The 17,640-nt window shown below is 36.3% G+C and overlaps 1 protein-coding gene across 1 annotated transcript in view; it reads left to right on the forward strand.

Moving 5' to 3' along the window:
• LOC308608555 (uncharacterized protein) overlaps positions 1–17,640 on the forward strand; it is a 934,308-nt gene that overhangs the window by 132,219 nt on the left and 784,449 nt on the right. The window contains exon 5 of the mRNA XM_081221773.1: positions 11,520–11,579. Within this exon, the coding sequence (XP_081077899.1) occupies positions 11,542–11,579 (38 nt within the window). The 5' untranslated portion in view covers positions 11,520–11,541. The remainder of the gene's footprint in view (positions 1–11,519; positions 11,580–17,640) is intronic.

Here is a 17,640-nt window from a genome sequence, read left to right on the forward strand (position 1 = left end):
AAATAGCTATAGCTTCTGCTTTATAACAAAGTGAATCAGCTATACATATATCTCCAAGCAATTATCCTCAAATAAATATGTTTAAAAAAATAGCTAGGGCTTCCCTGGTGGCACAGTGGTTGAGAGTCCGCCTGCCAATGCAGGGGACACGGGTTCGTGCCCCGGTCCGGGAAGATCCCACATGCCGTGGAGTGGCTGGGCCCGTGAGCCATGGCCACTGAGCCTGCACGTCCGGAGCTTGTGCTCCGCAACAGGAGAGGCCACAACAGTGAGAGGCCCGCGTACCGCCAAAAAAAAAAAAAAAAAAAAAGCTATAGCTACAGTAATTTCATAATGGACACACAATATAAGAAGATATAAATTGTTACATCTTAAAACACGGGAAGGGGAGTAAAAGGGTAGAGTTTTTATATGCAATCAGAATGAAGTTGAAATCAGCTTAAAATTGACTGCTTTATTTGTAAGATGTTTCAAGTAAGCCTCTCGGTAACCATGAAACAAAAACCTGTAGTAGATACACACAAGATAAAGAGAAGGGAATCAAAGTAGACCACTATGGAAAATCATCATTTCACAGAGGAATACAGAAAGAAAGGAAGAAAGGAACTGCAAAACAGTCAGAAAACAATTAACAATATGACAATAGTAAGTTCTTACTTATTAATAATTACTTTAAATGTAAACGGATTCAATTCTCCAGTCAAAAGACATACAGTGACTGAATGGGTTAAAAAAACAAGGCTCAGGTGTATGCTGCCTACAAGAGATTCACTTCAGCTTCAAGTCCACACACAGATTAGAAGTGAATTGTTGGAAAAAGATATTCCATGCAAATGGAAACCAAAAGACAGCAAATGTACCTATACTTATATCACATGAAATAGACTTTAAGTCTAAAACTGTGACAAGAGACAAAGTTATTATATAATTTTAAAGGGTTGAATTCATCAAGAGGATAAAACAATTGTAAATATATATGCATCCAACATTGGGGCACCTAAATATATTAAGCAAATAGTAACAGATCTGAAGGGAATAATAGATGACAACAATAATAGCAGGAGATGTCAGTACTCTACTTTCAACAATGGTTAGATCACCAGACAGAATATCAATAAGGTAACATTGGATTTGAACTATATTTAGATCAAATTGACCTAACGGACATATACAGAACATTTCATTCAAAAGTAGAAGAATACACATTCTTCTCATGTACACATAGAACATTCTCCAGAACAGATCATATTTTATGTCACAAAATAAGCCTTAACAATTTTTAAAAGATTTAAATCATATCAAGTGTCTTTTCTGACAACAGTGGTATGAAACTAGAAATTGACAAGAGGAGGAAAAATGGAAAATTCACGAATATGTGGAAATTAAACAACATACTCCTAAACAACCAATGAGTCAAAGAATAAATCAAAAGGGAAATCAAAAGTTATCTTGAAACAAAAGAAAATGAAAACAGTGTACCAAAACTTATGGGATGCAGCAGAAGTGGTGTGAGGAGGGAAGATTATAGCAATAAATGCCTACATTAAAAAAAGAGGAATATCTCTAATAAACAACCTTACTTTACATCTCCAAGAATTAGAAAAAGAAGAACAAACTAAGACCAAAGTTGGCAGAGTGAAGGAGATAACAAAGATCAGAGCAGAAATAAATGAAATAGAGAATAGAAAAACAACAGAAAAGTTCAATGAAACTAAGAGTTGGTTTCTTGAAAAAATGAACAAAATTGACAAACCTTCAGCTAGACTTAAAAAGGAAAACAGAGAGAGGACTCAAATAAAATTATAAATGAAACAGGAGACATTACAGCCAGTACCACAAAAATACAAATGATAATAAGAGACTAGTATGAACAATTATATGCTAACAAATTTGAAAACATACAAGATATGGATAAATTCTCAGAAACTTACAACCTACCAAGTCTGAATAAAGAAAAAATAGAAAATCTAAACAGACCAGTAACAAGTAAGGAGATTGAATCAATAATAAAACTTTCCAACAAAGAAAAACCCAGGACCTGATGGCTTCATAGATGAATTCAACCAAATATTTAAAGAAGGATTAGTATCATCTTTTTCGGACTCTTCTAAAAAATTGAGGAGGAGGCAACCGTCTCAAACTCCTTTTACCAGTCCAGCATTACCCTGATAGCAAAGCCAGTTAAGGATACTACAAGAAAAGGCCAATATCCCTGATGAATATAGATGCAAAAAATCTCAACAAAATACTAGCAAACCAAACTCAGTAGCACAAAAGAAGGAAATCCTGCCACTTGTGACAACATGGATGAACCTGAAGGAATTATGCTAAGTCAAATAAGCAAGATAGGGAATGACAGATACTGTATGATCTCACTCATGTAGAATATAGAAATGTCAAATTCATAAAAATAGTAGTTTGATGATTATAAGGGGTGGGGAAAATGGGGAGATACTGGTAAAGGTTTCAAATTTTTAGAAGATGAATAAGTTTTGGGAATCTAATAGACAGCATGGTGACTGTAGTTAACAATACTGTAATGTATACTTGAAAGTTGCTATGAGAGTAAATCTTAAATGTTGTCACCATAACAACAACAACAAAATGGTAATTATTTGAGGTAAAGGATATGTGAATTAACTTTGTGGTAAACATTTTTCAATGTATACATGTATCGAATCATCACATTGTATACCTTAAACTTACATAATGTTACATGTCAATTTTATCTCAATAAAGGTGGGGGGAAGTTTTTAAAATAAATTTAATTTTTAAATTTAAAGTTTGATTTAATTTATGCCATTGTCTATGTTTCAAGGTTGAAGCCATTGCTTATTTATGTCCCGGATTTTACAGTTTTTTACAAGGTTAAAAAAAGAGTTTGTTTTGTGAGGACAGTTTCCAACCTGGGAAAACCTTACATACTCTTTTTAGTGATGAAGGCAAGAAGAGATTAGGAGATTTGTTCATGTTTTTACCCGAGGGAACATCTTTTCATAGCATTAGGCAGGAAATGAAAAGTATTTAGGCACATTGAACTTGGCTAGAAAGTTATGGGAGAATTTTAGGTAGGATGAGGTAATTTGGGGCTAGGAAGGGGAGAGGAATTGAGGATAGCACCATTTTCTTTCCTCAACTTTGAGACCAAGTACATTGGCTTCTTTTTTCCTTCTTTCTCCTCGCAGCCTTCTGCTGATCCCTTTGGGAAATGTTTGCCTTAAATTAAACTGACAAAAGACAGTTTAATAGGACAAAAATGTCACAGAACTTATTTATACATGCAACATGCATGTATGTGGGGGAACTCAATAAGTAACTCAAAGGGATGGTTATAATTTGGGGCTTATATGCCATCTTAACAGAGGGCAACAAATTGTGGAGAAGTGACTAGACAAAGGAAAGGGTGATTTGAGACTTCCCTGGTGGTCCAGTGGTTGGGACTCCATGCTTCCACTGCAGGGGGCATGGGTTCGATCCCTGGTCAGGGAACTGGGATCCCGCCTGCCACGTGGTGTGGCCAAAAGAAAAAAAAAGGAAAGGGTGATTTGGGCTTGTAGAGGTGGTAAACTATGGCAAGGCAGCTAGGAAATGTATGGTAAATAAGGGTTGTTTAGTGAAGTTTGTTTTGCAAATGAGTCATTCTTTTTCTGGTACATGAGTTGGGAACACCTTTACAAATAAAGATTTATGTATGGTACCTTTGCAAACAGAAATTTATATCTTGGTTTTAGGCAGAAAAGGGGAGGGCAGAGAGTTCCTCCTGTGTCGGCTATTTCTTAATAGTCTTCAGCTCAAAATAGTCCTTATGCTAAAGTGGCATCGTTTGGGGTAGCATTCTGATCCCCTTCACCATATTTCTCTGTTTTTTTTTCTTCATCTACAGTTTTAATCTGCAGATGGAAGGAATTAGATGACAGTGAAATTGAAGGGGAGACATATGGGAAAATGTCTAGAGCATCACCTATTATAGATCAATTCTGAAGTAACAGTTTCCTCAAGTCTCCTCTGATGTGAGTAGTCAGTAAAAACATATCTAGTTATGCATAGTTTTATGTACCTTTCAAATAACTTTTAATCTTAAATAGTATACTGCTGGCTTTTGTTTTTGTTTTTGTTTTTAGCATCTTGGATCATTGTAAATCTGAAGCTAAATACAGCATCTGGTATAGCTCCTATCTCTTTTTCTCAAGTGTTTACCCAGGTGATCAGAGGGAAGGAGGGAAACTGAGTAAAAATACTGCTCAATCAGTTGTTTGGACTTGGAAGATAAATTGGTAGTGAATAGATTAAGCCTTTTAGACAGAAGTTGCCTAGAAACAATTGACTTAAGCCATTTAAACGTGAACTTTCCTTACTTGTTAAATTAAAGGAATATCCAGAGAAGATGTGGTGTGTATACACACACACGCAACACACACACACACACACACAATGGAATATTACTCAGTCATAAAAAGAATGAAATAATGCCATTTGCAGCAACATGGATGGACCTAGAGATTATCATGCTAAGTGAAGTCAGGCAGACAAAGACAGATATCATGATATCGCTTATGTGTGGAATCTAAAAAAATGATACAAGTAAACTTATTTAGAAAACAGAAATTGACTCATAGACATAGAAAACAAACTTATGGTTACCAAAGGGGAAAGAGGGGGGAGCGATAAATTAGGAGTTTGGGATTAACATATACACACTACTATATATAAAATAGATAACCAACAAGGACCTACCGAATAGCACAGGGAACTATATTCAATATCTTTTAATAACCTATAATGGAAAAGAATCTGAAAAAGAATATACATATATATACACACACATATATGTATGTGTACATATATGTGTGTGTACATATATGTGTGTATATATATAGCTGAGTCACTTTGCTGTACACCTGAAACTAACACAACATTGTCAATCAACTATACTCCGATAAAAAAATTAAAGAAGTATCCAAATGGCAATATGGTTTTTTAAAACAATAATTTGAAATATAATATGTTAAGTTCAGGAGAATAGCTAACATTTTTTGTATCACCAGTGATGATTCTGAAAGGGTTATTACCCTACCACCCCACCCATCTATTAATCAGAAGACAAATAAAGAGCATGCCCTGCTATTTATTCTGGGATGATACTGGTTTGTGGTTAAGAGTTGTAGGCTATGGATTCACATTTTCTGGGCTTAGAAACTTACTCTATAAATGATGTTTAACAGAAGAAAGTTTAGGGGTTTAGTGGAGTGGGCCATTGTCATTAATAGAGCTTTATAGAATCATAGGGATTTGATTGCGGAATATCTCTCTTGCTGAATTCTAACAAAGTGAAACAAAAAACATGATTTCAGGATGTTTTATTTGGGTCCTTTATTCTGTGGGCCCTTCAGACTTTGGTGTTTTTATTGGGCACAGCTATAACCATTGCTTGATTCTCTTTAATGACATATATCGAATTTAATATAACAATAACGAGAAAATGCTCAGTATAAGATGAGCAAGGCATTAGCCAAACAGAGCCACTTGGAACATGTTCTCTAACAGAAGGTGGCTATTACTGGAGGAAGGTGTTGAGTAGGCATCCTAGAAAGGCAAAAACTACCGCTGTCATAGTTTCCTACAGATATATCCAGGTAGAGTGAAAAGTGGAAGAGACCTTAAGAGATCTAAACCAGTGGGTCACAAACCTGGCTGCACATTAGAATCACCTCAGGAGTGTTAAGAATGGTCCTTGGCCAAGATCTATCCCAGAGATATTTGACTGGGGAGGGGTCTGGGCATTCTCCAGGAATTCAGATGTGCAGCCAGTGTTGCATCAATATAAACCAACTTTTCTGAAACGTAGAGATGTTGAAACAGATTCCCCAAGTCTATGCAGTTATATGTGGTGGTGCTGGCTCTAGGCCTGTGCTTTTTCTAATGTAGCACCCTTCCTGCTTCATTACCTTGGCAAATTCTATCTCCTTCTCCCCCTCCATCCTCATTCACAATCCTACCTTTTGACTTGACAGTCTTCTTCTGGCAGGGAAATGGTGTGTTTTGGCTCCAAGAGGTAAATTACTTCTTATGACAAGCACTTTTCCTCCAAGGGAAGCATACTTCACTTACCCTACTTCATAGCACTGTGTGTGGGGGGGTGGTCCACAGAGATGTTAAGCAACAGGAATTCTTTGGTTGATACAGGAGGCATTGTATTAAAAGGGCATGACAGCTCTTCGGAAATACAAAAAGAAAACACTTTTAGGAGCCTCCTGAATCTTGTACATTTTGCTTTGGAAATGAATTCTGAGGTCTTGGGGTTTTTCTGGAACATATGAACCATTTCTAAGGTAGAAGTCTTTCAACTCTACTTTGTAGGACTTGTAGGCTTCTGATAAGCTTTTAAAGAGTGGTATTACAGAGATATTTGTGAGACTGGTAAAGTTTACATGGGGGAAGATGTAGAATTTTCTTTCTAAAATGAAACAATATTTCAAACATATAGAAAAGAGTAGCAGAAAATATAATGAATAACTGTGTACCTGCCTCTAGCTTTTACAAATCTTAATAATATACCATAATTATAGTATATCACAATATAATATAATTTGGTATATAAAACTTTTTACTAGAAAAATTTCAAAAATACACTAAAGTAAATATATAGTATGCTGACTACTCATGTAGCCTTTTATCCAACTTTAACACTTATCAATATTTTCCCAACTATTTTTCATCTATCCTCCACCTCCTTTTCTTATATTTCTAGAATACTTTTTTTTTAAATCCTAGACATCAAGTAGTTTCAGTTGCAAATATTTTGGTATGCATCAGTGAGGTTTGTTTGTTTGTTTATTTTACATGACCAGCATGTCATTATTATACCTAACAGAAATAGTGGAAATTTCTTAATATTGTCTAATACCCAGCCCATAATCAGATTTCCCCAATTCTCTCAAAGTTTTTTTTAAACTGTTGTTTGGTATAGTAACTTTTTAAAAAAAATTTCTTTCTTTCTTTCTTTCTTTCTGTTTTGGCTGTGTTGGGTTTTTTGTTGCTGTATGCAGGTTTTCTCTAGTTGTGGTGAGCGGGGGCTACTCTTCGTTGCGGTGTGTGGGCTTCTCATTGCGGTGGCTTCTTTTGTTGCAGAGCACGGGCTCTAGGAGCACAGGCTTCAGTAGTTGTGGCACACGGGCTCAGTAGTTGTGGGTCGCGGGCTCTAGAGCACAGGCTCAGTAGTTGTGGCACACGGACTTAGTTGCTCCGCAGCATGTGGGATCTTCCCGGACCAGGGCTTGAACCTGTGTCCCCTGCATTGGCAGGCGGATTCTTAACCACTGTGCCACCAGGGAAGTCCCAGTATAGCAACTTTTTAATTATCAAAAATTTCAAATATAACCCAAAGTGGAAAGAATGGTATAATGTAACCAGTATTCTATCGCCCAACTTCAACCATCAGACAGATGTAGTTTTTAAAGAGCTAAAACATTATTGTATAGCTCTTCTGTTGTTTGTATTTGGTTTGTTTTATTTCTGAGAATATTTTAAATAATGTTATTACATGTAGGTAATGTATAATGTAAACAATAAATGTATGGTGTTTGCATGCTTTGAACCATACTTGAATGCTGTACCTATTCTTTGGCAATATGTCTTTTTCACTTAATATCATAAAATTTTAGGTTTATTTCTAAATGTTCCTTCTGTGGGTCAGCAGTTTTGGCTGGGCTCAGCTTTTTCCGCATCAGTTGAGATGATCATGTATTCTTTTTTTTTTATTCTGTTAATGTGGTGTATTACACTGATCGATTTTTGTATGTTGAATCATCTTTGCCTTCCAGGAATAAATCTCATTCAGTCATGGTGTATAATCTTTTTAATATGCTGCTAAATTCAGTTTGCTAATATTTTCTTGAGGATTTTTGCATTAATGTTCATAAGGGCTATTGGTCTGTAGTTCTACTTTCTTGTAGTGTCTTTGGCTTAATATCAGGACACTGCCGGCCTCATAGAATCAGTTAGGAAATGTTTCCTTGTCTTCAGTTTTTTTGAAGAGTTGGAGAAGGATTGGTGTTATTTCTTTAAAGGTTTGGTATAATTCACCATGAAGCCATTAGGTTGAGCTCTTTGTTGGGAGATTTTTGATTACTGATTCAATCTCCTTACATTTATAGGTTTATTCAGATTTTCTGTTTCTTTGTTATTCAGTTTTGATAGATTTTGTATGTCCAGGAATTTGTTTCATCTAAGTTATCTAGCTTTTTGGCAAATGATTGCTCATAATATTCTCTTATAATCCTTTTAATTTTGTAAGGTCAGTAGTAATATCTCCACTTTCATTTTTTATTTTTGTTATTTGTGTCTTCTTTCTTTTTCTTTGTCAGTCTAACTAATGGTTTGTCATTTCTGTTGCTCTGTTAAAAGAACAAACTTTTGGTTTCATTGAACTAGTATTTTTTAACAATTCTCTATTTTATTTGTCTCTGTTGTAATATTTATCATTTTCTTCCTTATGCTAGCTTTGTGTTTATTTTGTTCTTCTTTTTCTAGTTCCTCTAGATGTAAAGTTAGGTTTTGATTTGAGATCTTCTTTTTTAATGTATGCATTTATAGCTATAAATTACCCTCAGAGCCCTGCCTTCACTGTATCCCATAAATTTTGGTATACTGTGTTTTCATTTCATTCATTTCTAAATAGTTTGTAGATTCCATTGTGATTTCTTCTTTGACCCACCGGCTGTTTAAGGTTCTATGTGTGTGTGAATTTTCCATTTTTCTTCTGCTACTGATTGTGGTCAGAGAAAATACTTCGTGTGATTTAAATCTTTTCAAATTTGAGTCTTGTTTTGTAGCCTAACACATGTTCTGTGCTGGAGAATGTTCCATGTCCACTTCAGAAGAATGTGTTTTTTTTCTTAGGTCTAGTTGGTTTATAGTGTTGTTTCACTATTTCCTTATAGATCTGTCTACTTATTCTGTCCATTATTGAAAGTGGGGTATTGAATACTGCAACTATTATTGTAGAACTATCTATTTCTCCCTTCAGATCTATCAATGTTGCTTTTTATATTTTGGGGCTCTGTTGTTTGGTGTATATATGTTTATAATTTTTATATATTCTTGATGGATTGATCCTCTTAACAATATATAATGTCCTTTGTCTCTTGTAATGGTTTTTACTTAGACTATTTTGTCTGATATTAGTATAACCACCTCAGCTCTCTTTGGGTTACTATTTGTATGAACTATCTTTTCCCATTCTTTCACTTTCAATCTATTCGAGTTTTTGGATCTGAAGTTTGTCTCTTGAATACAGCATATAATCATATTTAAAAATGTCTTCTGCCAATTTATGCTTTTCTTTTTTTTTACTGAAGTATAGTTGATTTGCAATATTATATTAGTTTCAGATGTATAGAATAGTGATTCAGTATTTTTACAGATTATACTCCATTAAAAGTTATTACAAGGTAATGGCAATGGTAATTCCCTGAGCTGTATATCCTTTTTGCTTATCTATTTTTTTTACAACTTTATTAGAGTATAATTGCTTCACAATGGTGTATTAGTTTCTGCTTTATAACAAAGTGAATCAGTTATACATATACATCTGTTCCCATATCCCTTCCCTCTTGCATTTCCCTCCCTCCCACCCTCCCTATCCCACCCCTCCAGGCGGTCACAAAGCACCAAGCTGATATCCCTGTGCTACGCGGCTGCTTCCCACTAGCTATCTACCTTACGTTTGGTAGTGTATATATGTCCATGCCACTCTCTCACTTTGTCACAGCTTACCCTTCCCCCTCCCCATATCCTCAAGTCCATTCTCAAGTAGGTCTGTGTCTTTATTCCTGTTTTACCCCTAGGTTCTTCATGACAATTTTTTTTCTTAAATTCCATATATATGTCTTAGCATACGGTATTTGTCTTTCTCTTTCTGACTTACTTCACTCTGTATGACAGACTCTCGGTCTATCCACCTCATTACAAATAGCTCAATTTCCTTTCTTTTTATGGCTGAGTAATATTCCATTGTATATATGTGCCACATCTTCTTTATCCATATGACCCAGCAATCCCACTACTGGGCATATACCCTGAGAAAACCATAATTCAAAAAGAGTCATGTATCAAAATGTTCATTGCAGCTCTATTTACAATAGCCCGGAGATGGAAACAACCTAAGTGTCCATCATCCGATGAATGGATAAAGAAGATGTGCTTATCTATTTTATACATGGTAGTTTGAATCTCTTATTCCCATACCCCTAACTTGCCCCTCCCCGCTTCCTTCTTCCCTTTGTTGACCACTAGTTTGTTTTCTGTTTCTGTGAGTCTGTTTCTCTTTTGCTGAATAAAAGCATAAGAAATACAGGAAACTAACAAAAAGGCAGAAGTAATTCCTTCTTTATCATTAATTACTTCAAATATAAATGGATTAAATTCTACAATTTAAAGGCTTAGACTGTATTATTTGCTGTTGAACCCCTTTAGTGACTTTTTCATTTCATTTATTGTACTTTCCAGCTCTAAAATTTGATTCTTTTTATGACCTATTTTTTAACTGATTTTCTCGCTTTGTTCATGTATAGTTTTCTTGATTGCTTTAGTTCTCTTTCCACGTTTTCCTTGATCTCTTTGAGCATATTTAAGACAGCTGTCTAGTAAGTTTGATGCTTGCGTTTCTTCAGGGATGATTTCTGGAGATTTTTTTTGTCCCTTTGAATGGGCCATACTTTGCTGTTTCTTTGTATGCCTTGTGATTTTTTTGTGTGTGCAAAACAGACATTTGAATGTTGCAGCTCTGCAAACCAGATTCTTCTCTTTCCTCAGGGTTTGCCTTTGCTTTTTTTTTTTTTTATTGTTGCAGGCTGTAATAGTCCATTTGTTTAGTGACTTTCCAAATTATTCTTGCAAAGACTGTTTTCCTTGATGTGTATGTTCTCTGAAATCTCTGCTCCTTAGCTTAAGTTCAGCTAGTGTGTTGACAGATATTTCTTGAATGCCGGGAGCTAAAAACAACAAGCAAATAAGAAAAAGCAAAACCAAACAATATAAATGAAAAATGTCTCTCCCAATCTTTTTACCTTGGCTTTGTTCTGGGATTCTCCTTCCACACTTAACCTGGCTTGCACTGAGCCTAGGGATTGGCCCAAGGTGAAAGATTGGAGTCTTCTCAGTTCTTTTCTGAGCATGTACCTTGCCCTGGGCATGTGCACAGCTTTGTAAATTCCCACGTATACACAGGTGCTATTGAATGTCCTAATTTGCCAAAGAAATTCTCCCCAACTTTTGCTCCTGGGACTTAGGCAGTTTATTGTATATTTCAACATTAATCTTTGGCCCCAGGTGTCAATGGGCTGTTAGTTGGGCTTCCAGTGTTTTTGAATAATGCCCCTTGCTTTTCTGGCCTTAGTCTGAGTTAGGTGAAAGGGAGATATATACCTTGCATCAGTACTTCAGATAACCCCCCAGACAGGTTAGAACAGACATACACAATAATTTGTAAATAGGGTCTGCTTTGTTTTCTCTTGGACCAGGAACCGGAGTCCCACACTGACCATGGGCTACAACTCCTGCCATGCCAGAGAAGGCTTGAGGTAAGGACAAGTAACAACTCCACAAAGCTTTCCCACTGTTTTGAAGTTGCCTTTTTCCTCATTCATTGCCTGCTTGATTGCTGTAAACCTTTGACTGTTTTCCAAAGTTCTGAGACAGTTGTTTTTCATAGTTTCTGCTTGTTTTTTTGGTGTTTCTATGGCGGAATGAGAGCTTGGAGCTGCCTACTCTGCCATTTTTTTCTCTAAGTTGTATCGTGAAGTTCCTTTTAAGAGAAATTTCCCACTCATTGCCCCTAAAGAAGGGCTATTCTTACACAGGTCAGGTGACTCTACCCCCTTGACCATAGTTGTTGGGAACATGGAATGTGTACCTGGTACATAGCTTGGTTTGAAAATATTTTGTTAGTAAAACAGATTACCTTTCTTGGAAATCTGAACTGAGAAAATGAAGCAAATAGTATGAGGAACTGCGGCTAAAAGTATGTATGTCGGGAGGTCTCATGATTTAGAATCAGCAGTCGGGGCCTCATGGCAGATTTTGAGGAAGCAGATATTTAGGAAACAGATATTGAGAGCTACAGAGAAGCCATAAATAAGAGATCATGTGGCTGGTAAGAGAAGAGATAACAGCCAATCGCCAGATTTCCCTTGGCTCCCAATGTCTTTCCGTTTCCAGTGCCTGTGTATCCTTAAACTCCAGTTGTCAAAGTTCCTTGTATGATTTCCTGTTTTTCACAACCTGTAGAACTCAGTCGGAACCTGGCACCGTCCTCCAAGTCTTCCATAACTACTCAGACTTTTATGAAATGTGTATGAGTCACCTCCCTAGCATGGCTTATATTTCTCTTACAAGGCCACCAACATAAATAATGAAAAGGAAAACATCAGAACAAATGTCTCCAATGAAGGCAACTCATGTGAAAAGTAGTTCACAACACCAGATATGACTGGATTCATTCATCGTTAAAAAATAAGCAGTTGCCCTCTGTGTTTTGCTTGGCCAAATTCAAAGTGTAGTAGAAATTTGAATTTATCTTTGGACCATGTAAATTTCTCTTTTTCCCTGCAATGGAGTACCATAGTGGAAAGGCTGTGTATGAAAAGATGGTGGATATACCTCAGGCAAGCTTCTCCAAGAAGAGTTACAACTGTATTTCCTCAAAGGATTGGCATGGAGAAGCACATAAGAAAGGAGACAACTGCCTTCTAATAGGGTAGTAGAGACAGAAGGCAAAGTAGGCACTAAGTTAGACAATTGTTCTGTGTTTGTTTTTTGAGTAGAAGAGGGAAATGTGCTCAGAACAGCTGTGTAATACTGAGGGTGAGTAATTATACTGCCTACAAAAATGCCCCTGCTATTGCTGTTATAAGAAGCTTCTAAAATGGGTGAGACACCAGAACCAGTTTGCCTGCTTACATGCTGAGTCAAAAAAATGGAAAATCCCTTGGGGAGATTTGAGTACTCAAATGATTCTTGTGGAAGTGCTGCTGATTGAAAAGTGGCAGGTGGTATGTTCACACTGGGATAAATGCCTTTTGAGTCCATCGACATGCACCTTAGGGGCCCACGTTTGAATCAAGCTGAAGGGACACAAGGGGCATTTTCCCTCGTTTTATTATCAGAAATACAGTTTAGGTAAATGACATGGAGTAGTGTTTCTTAGTCATTTTTTCCCAACTCATTTCTTTTTTTAACAAGCATAAAAATCTCATGCCCTCCATTAATGTTATTTCAAATTTCTAAGTAAATTAAAATGTGATTTAAACTAAATCAATGTAATGAGACAAAGGAATACTTCATTTTCACACTAAAGACTGATCCTTTTAAAATCACTAAGCAAGATAACAAAGTTATCAAGTTGAACTTGCAAGTCAGTTTATCAAGTTATCAAGTTAATCAGGTTTCTTGAATGCTTTAAACATTCTGTAGCCTTCATGTTTGTCTCTTGTGCTTCTCTATATATAGAGATAGAGAGCTGTATCACATATATATCACACCTCCCCTGAGAGTTATAAAAGAGCACAAAATAGTTGCTGTTAATACATTTGTGAAACAAGACTTTCACATCTAAGTTAGCTACCATTACAGAGTTATGATTCTACTTTGAATCAAGGGAAGATGATGTAAGTGCCAGAAAAAAGGCATAAACAACTACTATTGGAAGGAAATGATAACAGTAAGTTGTTTATGCCAGAAAAGGCTTCTCAAGGTGGGTTAGAGTTGTCCTAGGCCTTGAAAAATTAGTAGGAATTAGATAGGAAGAGGAGATGGGGTAGTGTTTTTAGTCTTTTAGGCTCCTGTGATTTTTCAGAGAATGCCCTGAGTCTGAAGACCCTATGTACACAATCTCCTCATCCCAGTGTTAAGCCTCCAAAACTTTATTGAGATCCTTGTAAAACCCTCTCTTCAATGTCAGTTGGCAGTGTTGGAAACTCACAGGAGGACACATAATTGTTTTGGGTAGGCCAAGATGCAGCCAGTGACATATATAAAAGAATGTGAAGAGACTGGCTGCAAAGAGGAAACACTTCTCTAGGCAAAATGGTAACTAGCCTGTGGCTGAACTTCATCATAGTCTAGGTTGACTCTGGGCACTGATGTTGAATTCCTGTCGTGCTATTACATGGGAAACCAAAATAATGTGCCTTCTAAGATGGCTTGTAGTATCTTTGTCTCCCTGAGATGTTGGGTCCGAAATAGAATGGATAGACATTAAAAAAAAATCTCAGCTTTTCATATATAATCACTGTCTAATATGCCAAGAAAAGCCAACAAGCTGTCTCAGTTCAGTGGGCAAAACTTGGTGAGCAGCAGACAATTTTAAGGACTCTTATATTGAGTTTCTATTAAGAAATAAACTAAGACAAGGGAAGAAAGAACTGTCACCAAGGCTAAGGCCTGGAATGCAGCACAAGCTCCTTTTAATTGTGCCTGTCAGCCACTTTGCTCTCTACCCGCCTTGCCCTGATTTAATTTTCTTCCCCTGCTCTGCATTCAGAACCAAGTCTGGAGTGTTTTGAAAGCTCACTATGTGCCCTGAAGCTCTTTTCTCTGGAAATGGTATAGAATTGGCCACTTAATACTGTTTCCCTCCACTATTGTTCTCTTTTGAGCTGAGCCAAGTGTCCTACAAGTTTGTTTGGGCTCCATTTCCACCTCTATTACTCTATAGGTATATCATTTAGCCTCTTTTTCAGTTCTAACTAAGGGGTTCTAACCTTGAGGGAACAAAAAAAACCCCTTCAGATGTTTTCTTTGTAAACTTTCAATTGATTTCAGCTTGATTTTGGCCACAAACTAAATCATTCAAGCATCATCAGTGTTGGCCTACTCTTTTGCTTTCCCTCTTGTCCCACCTTTAGTCCTGGGACCCCACAGTTATCTCATGCATGCTAGTCCTTGCCTGGAGCATTACAGATAAAAGCATCAAAAGATAACCGAGGCTTTATGCTTAGAATCTTTAAAAGCTTTATATGGCTTCTAAACGGCAACAGGGTAAAATCTGTACCCCTTGGCATGCCCAATGGATCTTTAATACGTGACTCTAGCGCACTTTCTACAATCCAGTGTGGTGGGTAACTTGCCTACACAGGATATACACTTCCACACCACCAGGTCTTTGCTCACCCCAGAAACTCTGCCCTGAAGACCCTTTCCCTAACCTACTTCTACAGCCTTCAAGGTCCAACTAAATATGTCACTTCCTCTGTACATTTGAGTTATACCCCACTCCCAAATTAATTTTTTCTTAATGGTGGTTTCAGTGAAGATAGGCCAGGTTTTTACTGTAGTAACACATGGCTTCCAAATCTCAGTGATTTAAGTTTAGTTCTCCTTTTTGTTACATGTCCATCTCAAATCAGCTGTGTCTCTCCTCTGAATCATGTTCACTCTGGGGCCCAGGCTGGCACAGCAGCCTTTATCTGTGATATTGTTGTCGGTTGGCATAGGGAAAAGCAGCGGCTCTTAGCTCAGAAGTGGAGAGTGTTAATTCAGTTCATATTTCATTGGCCACGAGAAATCCTATGTCATTAGTCGTTGTAATGAGGAAGTATAATATACATCCAGAAGGGAGCAGATGATATATTTTTAAATTGGGGAATAATTGACGTATAACATTATACTAGTTTCAGGTGCACAACGTAATGATTCAATATTTGTACGCACTGTGAAATGATCACCACAGTGTCTAGTTACCATCTATCACCATATAAAGTTACAAACTTTTTTTCTTGTGGCGAGTACTTTTAAGATTTACTTTCTTGGCAACTTTCAAATATGCACAGCAATATTATTGGCAATCGTCACCACGCTATACATTACTTATTTTGTAACTGGAAGGTTGTACCTCATGACCCCTTTTACGCATTTTTTGTTATTGAGTTGTATGAGTTCTTTACGTATTTGGATATTAACCCCTTATTGGATACATGATTTGCAAATATTTTCTCCCGTTCCATAGGTTGTCTTTTCATTTTGTTGATGGTTTCCTTTGCTGTACAGAAGCTTTTTAGTTTTATGTACTCCCACCTGTTTAGTTTTGCTTTCATTGCCTTTGCTTTGGGAGTCAGAGCCAAAAAATCATCACCAAGACTGATGAAAACACCTATGTTTTTTTCTAGGAGTTCTACAGTTTCAGGTCTTACATTCAAGTCTTTAATCCATTTTGAGTTAATTTTTGTGTATGGTGTGTGATAGTGGTCTAGTTTCATTCTTTTGCATGTGGCCGTCCAGTTTTCCCAGCACCATTTATTGAAGACACTGTCCTTCCCCATTGCATAGTCTTGCCTCCTTTGTCATAAATTAATTGATCATACAGGTATACCTCTTTTTATTGTGATTGATTTAAAAAGTTTTTTTAGACATTGATTTTTTTTACAAATTGAAAGTTTGTGGCAACCCTGCGTCAATCAAGTCTGTCGGCACCATTTTTCCAACAGTATTTGCTCACTGTGTTTCTGTCATATTTTGTTAATTCTTGCAGTATTTCAAGCTTTATTATTATTATTATATTTGCTATGGTGATATGTGATTAGTGATCTTTGATGTTAGTACTGTGATTTGCTGAAGGCTTAGATGATGGTTAGCAATTTTTAGCAATAAAGTATTTTTTAATTAAGATATGTACATTGTGTTTTTAGACATAGTGGTATTGCACAGTTAATAGACTATGGTATAATATATATATAACTTTTATATGCACTGAGAAACCACAAAATTTGTGTGACTCTATTGCGATATTCGCTTTCTTGTGGTAGTCTGGGAACCTAATCCATAGTATCTCTGAGATATGCCCATATATGCATGGGTTTATTCCTGGACTCTCTATTCTGTTCCCTTGATCTATGTGTCTGTTTTTATGCCAATACCATATTGCTTTGATTACTATAGCTTTGTAATATAGTTTGAAATCAGGAGCATGATGCCTCCAACTTTATTTTTCTTTCTCAAAGTTACTTTGGCTATTCAGGATCTTTTGTGGCTCGATACAAATTTTAGGATCATTCTATTTCTGTGAAAAATGCATTGGAATTTAGATAGGAATTGCATTGAATCTATAGATTGCTTTGGATAATATGGACATTTTAACAATAATTGTTCTTCCAGTCCATGAGCACAAGATATCTTTCCATTTATTTGTGTCTTCTTCAGTTTCTTTCATCAATGTCTTATAATTTTCAGTGTATGGGTTTTTAATATCCTTGATTAAATTTATTCCTAGGTATTTTATTCTTTTTGATGCAATTATAAATGGGATTGGTTTCTTAATTTCTCTTTCTAATAGTTCATTGTTAGTATATAGAGATACAACAGACTTTTGTATATTGATTTTGTACCCTGCAACTTTACTGAATTTGTTTATTAGCTCTAACGGTTTTTTGGCAGAGTCTTTCAGGTTTTCTATATATAAAATCATGTCTTCTGCAAGTGGTGATAGTTTTGCTTCTTCTTTTCCAATTTGAATACCTTTTATTTGTTTTACTTGCCTAATTGATGTGGCTAGGACTTCCAGTACTATGTTGAATGCAAGTGGTTAGAGTGGGCCTCCTTGTCTTGTTCCTGATGTTGGAGGAAAAGCTTTCAGCTTTTCACCATTGA

Source organism: Mesoplodon bidens, assembly GCF_964165515.1.
Source record: "Mesoplodon bidens genome assembly, chromosome: X".
Lineage (NCBI taxonomy): Eukaryota > Metazoa > Chordata > Mammalia > Artiodactyla > Ziphiidae > Mesoplodon > Mesoplodon bidens.